At 46.6% G+C, this 14,680-nt stretch overlaps 2 protein-coding genes across 2 annotated transcripts; one reads left to right on the forward strand and one right to left on the reverse strand.

Moving 5' to 3' along the window:
* Positions 1-2,356: 2,356 nt before the first annotated feature.
* Positions 2,357-7,145, forward strand: htr6 (5-hydroxytryptamine (serotonin) receptor 6). The gene is made up of 3 exons (XM_034538160.1): positions 2,357-3,271; positions 4,982-5,116; positions 6,804-7,145. The coding sequence occupies exons 1-3, from the start codon at positions 2,357-2,359 to the stop codon at positions 7,143-7,145; spliced, it is 1,392 nt and encodes a 463-aa protein (XP_034394051.1).
* Positions 6,437-14,158, reverse strand: tmco4 (transmembrane and coiled-coil domains 4). The gene is made up of 14 exons (XM_034538159.1): positions 14,046-14,158; positions 13,300-13,441; positions 12,845-13,019; positions 12,729-12,756; positions 12,501-12,630; positions 12,217-12,314; positions 11,961-12,104; positions 11,735-11,854; positions 10,572-10,736; positions 10,325-10,461; positions 9,410-9,491; positions 9,032-9,149; positions 8,813-8,930; positions 6,437-8,231 (listed from the first exon to the last, which is right to left on the reverse strand). Exons 1-14 carry the CDS (start codon positions 14,086-14,088, stop codon positions 7,818-7,820), a joined length of 1,914 nt encoding a protein of 637 aa, XP_034394050.1. The 5' UTR covers positions 14,089-14,158; the 3' UTR covers positions 6,437-7,817.
* Between the last annotated feature and the right edge of the window lie 522 nt (positions 14,159-14,680).

The following is a 14,680-nucleotide window of genomic DNA, read 5'->3' on the forward strand; positions in this document are numbered from 1 at the left end:
AAGCCTCGTAGCACTTGTGCAGCCAGTTGCATGGAGATCCTTCAGGATGTTCGACGAGATTTAAAGTGAAATACAAGAAACAATTGCATGCCACGTAGAGTAGAAATGTTTAAAGGTGCCATGATTTCAGAATTTTTATTTAAAACATTCAAGATATATATTGTAATGAGATTACAGCTTACCCACAAATCAAACTGTTAATGATGAATAATTCACCATATATATTATTAACACAGGAGCGCTATCGGCAGCGATCAGGAGCTGGCGCCACATTTGATGACGTCATGCCTCTATAAATCTGGACCTCTTTCACCTGTACCCGTGACGTTGTCCGTTGATGAGTTAGCTTCTAGCACTTTGACTAACGTTAGCCATTCGGAATTCAATTGGAGATAAAAAAAAATGAGGTAATAAGTGATCCTTCCGAAGATGTGAAAGACACAGACAGGAATCTGCATTGACATCACAGCTATCGTGACTTAACTGTGCACTTTCTAATAATATAGGCCATGTGAAAAGTATGAATGGGAATCACTGAGGCTGCCGCCATTGTACGGTCTCAATGTGTTTTTTAAATTTATTCTGTGGATGCACTTTTCAGCTGAAGGTGAAACACCACAGGTATGACGGGTTTTAGTGGGACTTGCTATGCCCGCTACATTACCTTCAATAAATAAACATTAGACCGCAGTCACAATGGCCCTTCCTTCTTTTATAGGTTCCCCGGTTGCAGCGAATGACACCGGGAAGAACGGGAAGTAAACATGGACCCAAGCTGTTGCCTAGCAACGCAATTCTTTTGAATGGCGCTAAAGCGTTACAGACATGAGGGTGAACACATGTATGGGTTAGAGGCAGCATGAGAACAATACAATGAATAATAATAATTAAATTATTAACACATGTGCCAATGGAAACACAAAATACTAACGTGAACCTGGAAATGAACTAAACACGTCTCCTTTAAATCCATCAGACGACGACTTCGCCGGGAGGGGAGCGTGCGCCAGCTTCAGTTAGCAGTTAGCTGTAGCGTTAGCAACTCACATCTGTTGCGCTAGCATCTCCCGAATGTATTCTTTTTTTCTTTAATAATTTGACGACTGTAAATATATTTTCTTGTAGTACAGGTGACATGCGGCCCAATATTTTGGTTCGGAGCATGTGGCCAGATCATACATCATGCCTTCAATTGTATCTTGTAAATCACTAAAACATGAACAAGTCCGAGGGGGTGACTTATTTTTATTGATAAAGGATCTTCCTACTACTACTCTAAAAAAAACAAAAAAAAAAAACATGATCGATGGCCCCTTTAATAGATCTCAAAGTGTCTATAAATTGTATACACAAACAAAACACATTGCAGAAAACAGTCACACCTAATTAATAATAATGCCATAATAGTACCTCAGTGAAAGCACCGTGACCAAACATGGAAAGAGACCACCCACACCAATTCCCATGCTGAAGAAATTAGCATATCTTGGCCGTGATATGTGGCATGGTTATGCATTAACAGCTCAATGCTTTGACACGCTCCTTCTCAGAAGCTGTGCGCTCTTGCTGGGAGGCGCGCTGGAGTGGCCGACACAGGGATTAACTGGAGCGGAGAGGGTGGGTGGGTGGGGGGCATGTAAAGGCAGCGCTGCAAGGATCATGATACCTGTAGAGCACTTGTGAGCGGAGCCCCCGCTTGCAAAAGACTGCTTCACACTTGTGTGTCTGTTTCTGCTCCCCTTTTTGCCGTTTCCCTGGAATGAAAAAGACTTGGCTCCGCAAAGGACTTGCGGAAGCCGCGCGATTCCATCTCTGAGAGGAGAGGTGTGATTCTGAGAATCGGTCCTTGCTCTCTCCGTCTTCAGTAGTTCCTTAAATGCCTTGGCCGGGCTTCTCTCTCCGTGTGCCCTCCTCCACCGACTGTCATCGCTGTGACATGCTGCTCTTCGGAAAGCCTCTGTCAGCCGTCGAGCGGCTCATTCTGGCTCCGAGCTGTGAGTGAGGTGGGGGGGGACATGCTGACCGGCGTGGAGAGATGAGTGAAACTGTGTTGGGGATTTTGATCACTGTGCCGGTGGCTGTGGAAGTGAGCCCAGGGTGCCTGGATGCATTCCTGCCAGAAGGAAGATGGAGATATTTACCCATGGAGAAGAGTCTTGTTTCGCCTTGACAGGAACATGGTTGGGTGGCTTCTCTACGCCTCAGTGGCTTCTTTTTACTCAACAATGTCCCTAAAGTGAGAGCTTTGGCTACAAAAGGAGAACTCAGGCTCAGGTGTGTGTGTGTGACATCTAGTGGCGCCTGAAGAGGAGACCTCCCGAGCTGGTTTTTTCGTTGATCGTCGCCAACCAGCGCCATGGCCGACTCTCACTCATCCGGCTCCGTGGGAAGCTACAACATCAGCTCTCCCGCAGCCGGCGCTTGGAACATCACCGGCAGCGGCCCGTGGTTGCTGGCCTTCATGCTGACCGCCATCATCCTCATGACGGTCTGCGGCAACATGCTGCTCATCGCCGTGGTGTTCGCCCATCGCTCGTTGCGTTGCACCTCAAACTGCTTCCTGGTGTCCCTGTTCCTGTCTGACCTGATGGTGGCAGTGGTGGTCATGCCGCCGGCCATGCTCAACGTCCTGTGCGGGGCCTGGGTGCTGTGGCCGGCCTTTTGCCCCATTTGGCTTTGCTTCGACGTCATGTGCTGCAGCGCGTCCATCCTCAACCTGTGCGTGATCAGCCTGGACCGCTACGTCTTCATCATCTCGCCTCTGCGCTACAAGCAGAGGATGACCCCGCCCCGGGCGTTGCTCCTGGTGGGAGCGGCGTGGGGGTTGGCTGCGTTGGCCTCCTTCCTGCCCATCGAGATGAAGTGGCACAGCCTGGGCCACGGGAGCGGACACACGTCGGCCCCGGGGGTCTTCGGTGGCAACGTCAGCTCTTACTCCGACACGCTGTACCCAGATTCCTACTTTCAACTGTCGCCATCAGGGGGTCTCTCCTTCCAGTGTCGCCTGCGGGTCACCCTGCCCTTCGCCCTGGTGGCGTCCGTGCTCACGTTCTTTCTGCCCTCCAGTGCCATTTGCTTCACTTACTGCCGGATCCTCCTGGCGGCGCGGAGGCAGGCGAAGAGGGTCGCGGCACTGAGCCACCCGCCACACCCGCACCCCTCTCTCGGCGAGCCTTCCAGGCCTCCTTCGCCAGGGGTCGCGGCGGGGCAAGCCCACCAGGACAGAGACGACTGCAGTCACCAGGAACCTCCCGCGTCGCAGAATGTACCGGTGAGCAAAAGAGACCAAGCAGTAAAGCAAAACCAGGGAGGGGAGATGTGTACTTGAGTTGAGTTCTGACCAAGACTGGTGAGTAACAGCAATTTCTAAGCAAAAGCCAAACATAAAAAAAATAATAGACTGGCCTTTAAGTGGAGCAGACCGTAATGAGAGTAGGAGTTGAAAAGGTTGATTCTGTGAGTGGAAAGATAATAACCCAATTGCAGTCCATCTACTTCGAGAGTTCTCAACCGTGTCCTTTCTTTGACATTTTGAAGGTTTTTACACAACGCTGTTCATGCGCAAGCCTTGTGCTGTTCCCCTGAAATGCCAATTATGCTGTTGAAATCCACTCCAACGTTCAATATCATCAAAGTGCAGCTACTATAAATCTTGGGGTGGTCATTTTTTACGATTTTGCATTCTTCTTTTTTTACACCTCTCCGAGACCTACATTCCAGACTGTCCTGATTATAAAAAGTACCTTTAATTATAAAAGTACCTTGGAGTGGACCTATTTTGGAAGTATATCTGAAAGTACGCAAACTACTTTGTGTTCAACAGAGTTATGGTTTACAGCCTATCCACTGAGGCTATTATCATCATTATCAGGCTGTAAAAAGAATCAGAAGAGATACAATCCACAACAGCACTGCAGCCAGTATTTGACGGACAGCTCTCCTCTTCATTTATGAACGAAGAGGAGAGAGATGCAATGAAAGAGAAGGGGTGAAAAACCTGCCCCAAAATCTTGGAGATGAAAGTACAGACAGTGTGTCCGATGTGTGCTGCCCCCGTCTGTTAGGATCACAACGTCAAAGTCTGTCACATTTTCCTGCAGTAAAACCCACACACAAACACACTCACACAGACACACTCACGCACACACACACACACACACACACACACACACACACTCACACAGACACACTCACACACACACACACACACACACACACACACAGATCAGCCAGTTCTAAATATTTTCTCAAAGGTCCTGGTGAACACCATTAATATTTAGTTTTCAGATTCTTTTCTCTCTCTCTCTCCATTATGTAGCTTTAACATCATCTCATTCTTTTGTTCATCAAAAATATTCTTTATAAGCTTGTTCTACTCTCCACTTGTGGTTTTAATTGAACGAAGTGGGTTTCAGCTGTGTTTGGCTGATGAAGTTTAAAATTAGCCATGGAGCTACAGTCTAGCTTAGCTTAGCATAAAGACTGGAGGCCGGTGGAAATAGCAAGCTCGGCACTGGCATTAACGAAATTGTTCTCGTCCATTACTCCCCGGGTAAAACCAAACGTGTTTTGTAGACTTACGTTGTTTTGAAGTTTAAACAAACAAGATGCAACATCAGTTTCAGCTTTCGAGGAAGCTGGTTTGCTCGGGGCCAGCTGTTCCTCCAGTCTTTGTGCTAAGCTAAGCTAACTGTCTGCTAGCTTGCCGGTCTAGCTTTGTATTTAGCGTACTTAGTGTTATCACATCTAAGTCACAGCAAAGGAAAAACTAAACAAGCATATTTACCCCAATTACTGACAATTTCCCTAATTTAATTTATTAACTTGATAACAACAATTGGGCCAGCTTCAAGCTAACTTAATCAATTAAATTAAGGTAATTAGTCAAAGAGACCATAAAATGGGTACAGGGAAGCTTTTCCATAACACTAATGTAGGCATTCTACCATTAACCGTTTCTTTTGTTCTCCACTGTCCACAGCCGTCAGTGAACAGTGAGCGTCGTCTGGCTCACAGGCAGGGTCGGAGGGCCCTGAAGGCCAGCCTGACCCTGGGAGTCCTCTTGGGTCTCTTCTTCAGCGCTTGGCTGCCCTTTTTCATCACAAACATGGCCCAGGTCAGTATGGCGGGACCAGACACTGACGCTACCACAGGCATGACACAGAAATGTAGCCAAATCAAAACGATGAGCACACAAGCAGCGCGACATATTATGATGCGTCGAACCAATCTGGGATGCTTCAATCTTTCCAGGTTGCCTTCACTTATAGGCGAGTTTTTTAATGTTTGTGGTTGCTTTTTCCCCCTGCTATAGCTCTCAGCCCTCTTCCATACATCTGAGTCACCCCGTGTTTGTTGTGTTTTTTTTCTTCAGTTTTCTCACAAATGTATATTTGTGGCTGGGCCCCAAAACAGTGTGAAATAAATGCAAAAGAAATAAGAAAAGGAAAAAAAAGAGAAGAAACACTTGGATACCAGTCTATCTTTGTATCGGCCAGCCTCGCCAAATTATCCAACGAGTAAATAGATTGGCATTTCAGCTTTGTGCGGCTGACTCACAACTCACAACGCACCACAGCACCATTTATAAACACCATCGTTTCTTTCTTTTTTTCCCCTAGTTGTTGATTTTTTTGGATTTGATTGGACTGATTAGTCAGCGGACAAACATTGGTGGCAATGGCAAAAAAAACCTCGGCGAGACTAAATGAATGTCGAAAAACAGCTTAATCTAAATTGGTAATGACACTTGTCATGTTTTTTTTTTTTTCAAGCTTTCAATGATCCAGTCATTTTGATTTCCCATCTGTGCCCTCTCGCTTCTCCCCTGCATAACATAGAACACAGAGACTTGACTGTGTGCGCTCTCCTTCCTTTTCACACTCAATCTGGTGTGTGAAATCCCCCCCACCCCCCCCCCCACCCCTTATTCCCACCGCCTCCCTGTCTCATCTTGATAGTATTGGAAGCTCTCCTCCAACAGCTGTCTCCTCCTTCACTGTCCTCCTCTAAACCGATAGTGGTTATTATGTTCAAGATCGGGGTTTTTAAAAATGTCTTTTTACGTTCTGCTCGGGGGAAAACTGGATGTTGGATGTGTGGAAAAAAAGAGCGAGTGGCCAGAGAGAAGACCGGGCTTCTTCTTTTTTCTGTTGATTTCAGGCTCAGCTATTCCGAATTCACAGGGGCCCCATTATGCATAGGGAAAGTAAATAAATACATGTTGAAGGAATGGGAAATAAATAAAGATTACATTAGATGTTACATAATATATTTTGTATCTATGTCTTTATCTCCATATTTTGGAAGTTATTTATCTATGTTTTGAATAAACAATAAATGAATACAATTTCCTAGAGGGTACAGAGAGTAAATCACTATTAGCTCAAAATAAATGTATATATATATATATATATATATATATATATATATATATATATATATATATATGCACTATAGATTTTGAATAATTCAGTTGTGCAATTAATTAGAAAACGGTAGTCTATTAAAATGCAAAATTTGCTAAGAACACATTTTTTTTGGGATGGAAGAACATAAATACTATATATTTTATATACTATATACATTTAAAAGGCTAAATAGTTACATCAATGGACAATACATAAATACATTTACTCTATCCATTTCCTTCTCGCTATACATTCTATTATAATTAAAAGGTGTGACTCTTTAAGGTCTAACACGTGTCATGAATGCATTTCAACTCATTTGAATAATTTTCCCATTTTGAACCATAAATTCCCCTGACGCTTCGGCGTTGCTCTCCGTTGGTCTCCATCCAGGCGGTGTGCGAGTGCGTCCCCCTCGCGCTCTTCGACGCCATCACCTGGCTGGGCTACTGCAACAGCACGATGAACCCCATCATCTACCCGCTGTTCATGAGGGACTTCAAGCGGGCGCTCGGGAGGCTCTTGCCCTGCTGCTCCTCGCCGTCGCCCCGGAGACCCTCGCCGGCCCTCTCGCTCTCCCTCCGCAACTCCGGAGAGCCGAACGCCGCCAGCAGCACCCCCTCCCCGTTGGCCTCCGACCCCGCGCACCCCCCGGCCACCGCCACTGACGCGGTCAACCTGCTGGACGCCGAGCAGCCTCTGCTTCTGCCCAATCAGGTCGACACCCTGGATTGAATATAGCGACGTCATGGAAAACGCTTCATATGTTCTCGTCCCGGGTTGTTTTGTGGTGGGGAAGGGATTGAAGAAGAGCTGTCTGTGGGAAACAAATTCAGGAAGCTCCACCCTTGTTTGTCTCCAATCATGAAGGTGCATTACCACAATAAGAATAACTGTTATCAGTGCCAGTATACAATGTAATGAAAACCCTTTAAACTATGTGGGAAGCAGCACAACATTGGCATGGGTGGAATCAAGATTGAGAGAAAAAAGGCCTTGAGGAAGACACATTCAGAATTACGTATGGAAATTAAATTGCTGTGATAATATCCATAGCAACCAGGCCAGCGGATGAAAATGAGAAGGACGATGTCACCTGTTTCGCAGCATCCTGTAACGCCTGCGAAACGCAAGTAATGTGTACAGGTATCTGATCGCTAAGTGACGTAAAAAAAAAGACACTATTCACAAAAAAGTACTTCATTTTTTAAATTTAAATTAAATTAATACGTCAGTCTAAAAGCAGTCCATTCAGGGGGATTTTTACTGGAGGCTGCCGTGTGTGTGTGTGTGTGTGTGTGTGTGTCGACAACGGAGCGGATTTGTTCTCCAATGCTGGAAAAACAAAACAAAGACAACTTGAGAAGCCGAGCTGAGACGAAGCAGCCGGTCCCAGTGACATGCTCTTTACAAGTTTGGCCGCCTTTGTTTGTGTGTGCTCTCTGCAGTCCAGCGTGTATCATCATCCCAGCTCCACGATGCGCGTTCATCATCAGGCTCGCCACCGTCACTTGCCTTCTTCTCCTCGGAAATACGCGGCGAAGCGTCCCTGTCCGACTCCGCGTCACTGAAGGAGTCCAGCAAGTCCGAAATATCAGGGATGTCCCAGCCGTCAACGGCCTCCTCCGCCTGCGTCGCCTCTCCCGCGCGAGTCTCAGCCTCCTCGGCTCGCCGCTGCATCTCGGCCGCTCGCTGCTCGCCGGGGGCCTCGTCCACCGTCGTCGGGACCACAAAGGAGGCTCCTGGGACTTCCTTGGTGGGGACTCCCACTGCCACCAAGATGGTGTCCATCTGGCGCATGTAGTCCAAGTGGCCTTTCACCTGGGAGGTAGAATGCATGGGTTGAAGGACACACGTTGCCTTGTAAATGTTTTCCAATATGTTTTATTCCCAAAACATTACATGGCCAGTTACACACAGCGTATGGTGCTTCTTACATGTCTCGTTTCTTTTCGACTCTCTTTTTTTTTTTTATGTTCTCCTTCAAAACTCTCAAATGCTTGACCTATAGTTTGAATAATAATAGTTTTGCTGAACCAGGTGTGAGATGTGGAAATCATTGTGTCCATTCGCAGGGCGGCAGAAAGGCATTGCGGCACACTGAAGCAGACCAGCAGGGGCCTTATTTTCCCCCACAATGTTTTACATTTTATTTAAGCAATACCACTGTCTCTTTTCAATAAAATGGTGTATTTAATAATTATGCATCAATTAGTCAAGGACCAATTTGTATCATGCTTGAAAAGTGTCACTCTGGGGCGACTGCTGCATGTGTTCTTTTCTTCTCGAGAGGTTAAACAACCTTGAGGTGTTGAATGAGCTCCAGCTCTTGTGTAGCTGGAGAACTATACATTAAGGGGGTCTTCAGAGGGGGCCTGGTTTAGACACGAGCTCCGACTCACCACGGAGGAGAGATCTACATTGATGATCCGCCGGTCCTGGATGTTGATTGGCTGCAGCCCGGCGACCGACAGTTGCGCAGCTGAACTCCGGTACAAGAACCCCAGGAGCCAGTCCCCTCTGATGGGTGGAGAGGTCGAGAGTCATTGACTCATGAATTAGTTGAATCACAAATCCTTCAAATATAGCAGGCATTTCAGGACAGAGCTCGGTGACATTACCTGCAGTAGCCGTTCACTATTTTTCCAGCCACTACCTTGGTCATTCTCGCCCAGGCCTTCTCAGAGCCGTCCACGGGGGCCCCCAAGAGGACTACATCCTCGACTACTCCTTCACTACCTGAGGAATCACAACAACACGGGACTCAATCGGTTTGTCAGAACTATGTAAGAAAAAGATAATAGAAAAAAAGATGATGCAAGATGAGAAACAGCGTTAGGGTCAGTGAGGGTATTACACAAGACATAACCGCTTTGAAAACCATTCCACTCTGCTTCACCAGAGACTGAGCAGGGAAGATGCGTGTGGCTTTTAAAAAGTTGAGAATCCTCATAAAGTCCGCGGACAGCCAGCAATAGAACTACAGACGGTCTTGGTACCTTCATTGGCGAGCTCCTGCAGGCAGTAGTAGATCACTCGGGCCCCGAGACTGAATCCTATGAGGCTGACGGGCCGCTTCCCCTTCAAACACATGGAGAGAGACAACGTTTTCTTCTGATGTTCTCGGAGACGGAAAAGGACGTCGAACAGAAACGTTTGCGGTTCAAGTCGATGCAGTTGATAGTTGAAAGCATGTTTTCACAAAACGTGTAGAACAAAGCCCTGACGCAATACTGTGGTACACGCAAAAAATGTACTAACAGATGTCAAAGTGATCACTTAGATTAAGACAATTGTGTTTTGCATCATAAGTCTTCCGAAATTCTATGTTTAAATATACAAAATTATGGCTAATTTACATTTCCAGTACAGAAATCTGAACATTGGATAAAGTTTGGAGTCATTTTTATATTTTATTGACATATTTAAGTCAAGTGTCTTTACTGAGGGAATTTTAGATTTCTTATATTTAGTCAGAAAAAATGCTGTCAACAGCCATAAAAGAAAAATAATCTAAATTTCCGCCATGTTTTTAGGAATTAAATGTTTTATAAACCAGACTATGAAGGATATATGAACGCCTTCCTACTGTAAACAACGTTAGAATATAGAGAGGAATGTAACTGTTTTGTGGATATACAGTAAGTGCTACTGAAGTAAAAGAAAAACAAATTTACAGAAAACGGCTTTTAAAGATAACTATTTTAAGACACTGCAGGTGATTAGGGTAAAAAAAGAAATGCACCAATAGATATCCCGTGAAATGTCCCCAATATGTACATTAACAAAATATCTCTTTGCATTACAAGTTTTCTGAAGTTTCAAGTTTGAATATGCAAACGAGACATTATCTTAAAAAAAGAAGATTGTTTTGCCTTCGGTGCCTTAACAGAGGTCAAGAGGTCACGCCATACCTGCTGTCTGCTTCTCAAAACCTGCGCCAGGTGTTTCCCCACTTCCGCCGAGCGGTTCAGGCAAACGCTCCAGGGGTTGTCGATGACGCTGGCCGCCGCCAGCAGCGACGCGGGCCACGTCAGGGCCGCCACGATGCCTGCGAACAGTGTGCGACAGGGTGGACAAAGACATCAACGCCGGGCCACAAGCGAAGGGTCGCTACTACAAACACAGAACAGGCTGGAGTGAGGAAGTTCAGAACAGCACCTGAGAGCACCGTGTACTTGAGCGCCTCCTGGGCCACCATGCTGACCAGCCCGTCCAGCAGGGAGGCCATCGCCGAGCCCAGGTCCCTGAGGAAGCGCGACTCCCACACCAGGCAGAACTGCTCGCCGCACTCTCCCAGGCTGCCCCACGGGGCCTGGAACGAACCTTGGAGACAGCGGTTGTTGGGGTTTGTGTTTTTTATGGAAGGAAACGACTAAGCGGCACTTGTGAGTGAAGTGTTGTTGTTGTTTTTTTGTTTTTAAAAAACATTGTATGTGGAGGGGTTGAGGGGGTAGAGCGCTGTTTGGTTTTATGCAAAAGTAAGAAAAAGTGTTTTGTTTGCATAATCTCCGGTGGGCACCTCTACACTCGACTCTCTTTCATATTCATCCCTTTTAGGTTGTTTTTTTGGGGGCTGTCACCTCACCACTTTAACACCATTTAATGGAGAGACATTATTGGAATAAAGGGATTGTATCTTCTATACTTTTCCCCACCCCCTGGATCCTATTTTCCTGTTATTTGTGTGTGTGTCTAACTGACTGATATGAACTTCTATTTCTGAACTTGGTCCAGAACCAGCAGCTGCAAGGCCGGAGACTGGCTGAACTCCTCTGGGAGCCCCCCCCCCCCCCCCCCCCCCACACCCCCCCCTCCACTGCACCGTGTTGTCACCCGATATTCAGATTTCACAACGTGACTTGGACACAATAACAAAACAGACCGGATAAAGCGAAAGGTTTTTTCCATAATGCTGTCAGACACAATCCGAGCCAAAAGACGAGCACGTTGAGTGGACTGAATATTACTGAAGCGTTGCTTCATTGGCCTCGCAGGTCATTGCAGCGCTGTCCCTCCAAACTAAAATATGTTGTCCCTATCCTTCACTTAGACACGAAAACGGGGGTATAAAACTGCAGAAGTTACCATTAAAAAGGCTGAACTTTCACGGTAAAGACAGCTGTGGTGGACAGAATGATTTGCACACATTGAACATGTCCAGTGGGTTAAATTCAGCTGTGCAATGGAGTCTGAATGCAAAATATCAAAAACAGACACTCCTAGAACATGCCATATATACGTGAATTAATGCCATGTGAATTTACATACACTATAATAAAGGATTCCTCCGTATCGACCTCCCCAAATCAGTGCACACTTACTGTATTTGCCGCTGCAGAGCCACCCCGTCACCGCGATGGTCAGGTGGAGCTGCTTCCCGGATCTCAGCGGCAGGAACTCAAATTCCTCTATCGCCCCGACGCACTTGTTCATCTTGTAGCCTGGAGAAAAGGAAAAAAACAAAAAGGTGAGAAAATATGGGAACAGCACGGGGAGCGTTTTTTTAGAACGCTTTCCCTGGACATTTTGGCGATGGCCTCCTCTCACCAGTCAGTCCCGCTCCCGCTGCCCCGAACAGGGAGGCCATGATTGCAATGCCGGTGGCGGAGCCCAGAGCAGCGGCCCCTCCGGCCCCCAGCACGGCACCGGCCCCTGCTGCCACCAAGGGGGCTGCCAGCCCACCTGTCACGCCTGGCAAACGGAAGGAGTGTACAGTGGGAGAAAAGAAAAAGGAGCTGCGGTCTTTGTGCATTACTCTGAAAGTCTTCACACTTTCAAAAGCGCTCGAGGCCGGGATAATCACCGATCACGGCTCCCCCGCCGACGGTGGCCAGTCCAATGAGGAGGTAACGCCGCAGCTTTCGCCCTCTCTCTCGCCTCAGCCGCCGAAAGGACTCCTCTCTAACGGAAAGCAGAGTCAAGACAGATCGTCGGTATGAGTTGAAATATTCGTGGGCTCTAAAATTGAAAATAAACACACAACTAAAGTCTCGTGCTTTTCAGATGACATCTTGTAAAACAATAAGCTGTTTGTTCTTGCCACACAGCTTATCTTCCCTGCCATCATTTCGGATGCAAGTGACTTACTCGCTCTCCTCTGCCACCTCCCTCAGCCTCTCTCCCAGCGTTTCCTCGAACTCCTCCAGCTGCTGCGGGAAGACTCGCAGCAGACAGCTGACATGACGGATGAGCACCCTCGACCTGGCGTCGTATTGGCCTGAGTACACGACGGAGCACTAAAGTTATAGAGTGACATGGCTCATGTGAATTTGCACCAACTTGAGGTAGTTATTAATTCCAAGGAAGGATTCTCACCGTCCTTGATGGAAAACGACACCAAATCCTGTAATCGCAAAGCGACAGCTGGTTATGATTTTGAAATAAAGCTAAAAGCCTTGTGCCACATAGAGTAATAATTAAGTGACCAACACCTGTATGATGGGGGTGGACCCCGCAGCCAGCAGGGGCTCGGCCTGCAGGATGGAGAGGAAGGTGTCGGAGCCCTCGAAGCCCAGGCCGGACAGGAAAGCCACCATCACCGGCATCACCGACTCATCCAGGTTCAGCCAGCAGACCAAGCCCTGCAGATACTCTTCCCTGAACCCGCTGAGAAACACACGCGGTTAAAGCGTTATTATTCACAGTTTAGTTTTTTTTAAAGTCACTAATAAACGTGGATATCCACAAGCGACAGAAAAAGTAAATACACAAATAAAAGATCAGTCTACATGATTTCTTGGAGGTTGTAACCGGATTGAGATATATACATATTGATTATATTATAGATATCGTTAGATATAGATTTATATCTATATATATTTAATATATTTACAATGACAGCATTGACACAACGTCACGATCACATGACCCTCCGCGGCTCCACTACCTGCTTTCCGGGCCGGTGAACAAGTGGCCCAGGGAGACCCCACACAGCGCAGCGAAGGCGAAGCGGCCCTGCTCGCTCAGCCGCCGGCAGATCATGGGGTCACGTGGGGCGTCTTGCGTCGCCGTTCCTGCCCCCCCTGGGTCTAAGGTGATACATGGACAAAGTTTAATTATTAACTTTAAGATAGCGGTTGTATTCACATTGTAGAAGGAGAAAAAAAAGATGCTATTTGCATTTGAGGGTACACAGTCGATGTGTTTTTAACGCTGATTGGTGGATCACCTGCACGCTGAATTCACCAGAAGACCCCAAATGAGTGACGTGAGGGATAATGACACGCGATGCTAATGTCACATAGAGACAATGTCGCCCTCCCGGTGTTTTGAGCGTAGTTTAGTTTTAGTTTCGTTGAAACACTGCGTAACGGAACGGGGTTACACGGGGTCTGACTTTGTGTTCATCATCGTGTCTCTGGTGAAACAAAAGTCTGAGGCTGCCAATATGTGACTTAGGTTAAATGTTGTTTTTGAACAATATAGCTGTGACTTCATAAAAAGTTCGTGTCACTTGAACGAGTGAATTTCAAGTGACACGGACTAGAAAACATCTGTCTGACGGTGACCGCGCCGCCTCGGCCGCTTCACGAGCAAACGGGTTCACTGGTCACTTTTTGTTGACGTCGCCAATTGAACAGCTTAACTCTGCTGCCGCACCGGGTAAAATAATAAGCGCATTCTGTGCGGTACCTGGAGCAAAACTGGCGTCCGCACTTCTCGGATTTTCGTCCATGGCCACGAATATATCTCAACTCTGTGCGCTAAACTGTTGTTGCCTTCACGTGTTCCTCGGACATCTGACCACCACGCTACGATTTTAGTGGTACACATTCACCAATGCACAACAACACGTGCAACAATAGCGTTTCTTGAGCACATGTTGATCTTAGCTGTCATATTCAGTTTAGATAAAGTGAAGGGGATGCATATTGGAAAAGCATTTTATTATATGGTTATTACATTATCGGTGTTCCATGTCATTGCTGCACGGCTTCAAAAATACATATTTCTGTTTCACAATAAAAACTTTACTGGGTCATTCACGCGGTTGTTCGTATACGAATATTTTCGAGGGTACCTGAAACCATCATTTCATTGCGCCCTTTGAGTGACGTAACATCCACGTACTCGTTGAACGGTGCAGGGGTCTGTTCACGACTGACACGTTGTGCAATGTTTTTTGCAAGAGAAGTCGATATTAAATCACTGAATTACACATCTTTAGGTCGGGATTATTAAACTGCGAACCACGAGCGCCATGTTTAAACCATTCACACTGCTTTACACTGAGAGAGAGAGGCGGGGAAACCAGTGACATTTTGCAT

This window comes from Cyclopterus lumpus, chromosome 7, assembly GCF_009769545.1.
Source record: "Cyclopterus lumpus isolate fCycLum1 chromosome 7, fCycLum1.pri, whole genome shotgun sequence".
Classification (NCBI taxonomy): domain Eukaryota; kingdom Metazoa; phylum Chordata; class Actinopteri; order Perciformes; family Cyclopteridae; genus Cyclopterus; species Cyclopterus lumpus.

Excerpts from the sequence above, each read along its gene's own strand:
- tmco4 (XM_034538159.1), bottom strand. The coding sequence starts at position 14,088 with ATGGACGAAAATCCGAGAAGTGCGGACGCCAGTTTTGCTCCAG. Across the intron at positions 11,855-11,960 it reads AGCGGGAGCGGGACTGACTG|GCTACAAGATGAACAAGTGC; the intron begins GTGAGAGGAGGC and ends CCTTTTCTCCAG. Across the intron at positions 9,492-10,324 it reads TTTTGAGAAGCAGACAGCAG|GGGAAGCGGCCCGTCAGCCT; the intron begins GTATGGCGTGAC and ends ATGTGTTTGAAG.
- htr6 (XM_034538160.1), top strand. The coding sequence starts at position 2,357 with ATGGCCGACTCTCACTCATCCGGCTCCGTGGGAAGCTACAACATCAGC. Across the intron at positions 3,272-4,981 it reads CCGCGTCGCAGAATGTACCG|CCGTCAGTGAACAGTGAGCG; the intron begins GTGAGCAAAAGA and ends CACTGTCCACAG. Across the intron at positions 5,117-6,803 it reads TCATCACAAACATGGCCCAG|GCGGTGTGCGAGTGCGTCCC; the intron begins GTCAGTATGGCG and ends GTCTCCATCCAG.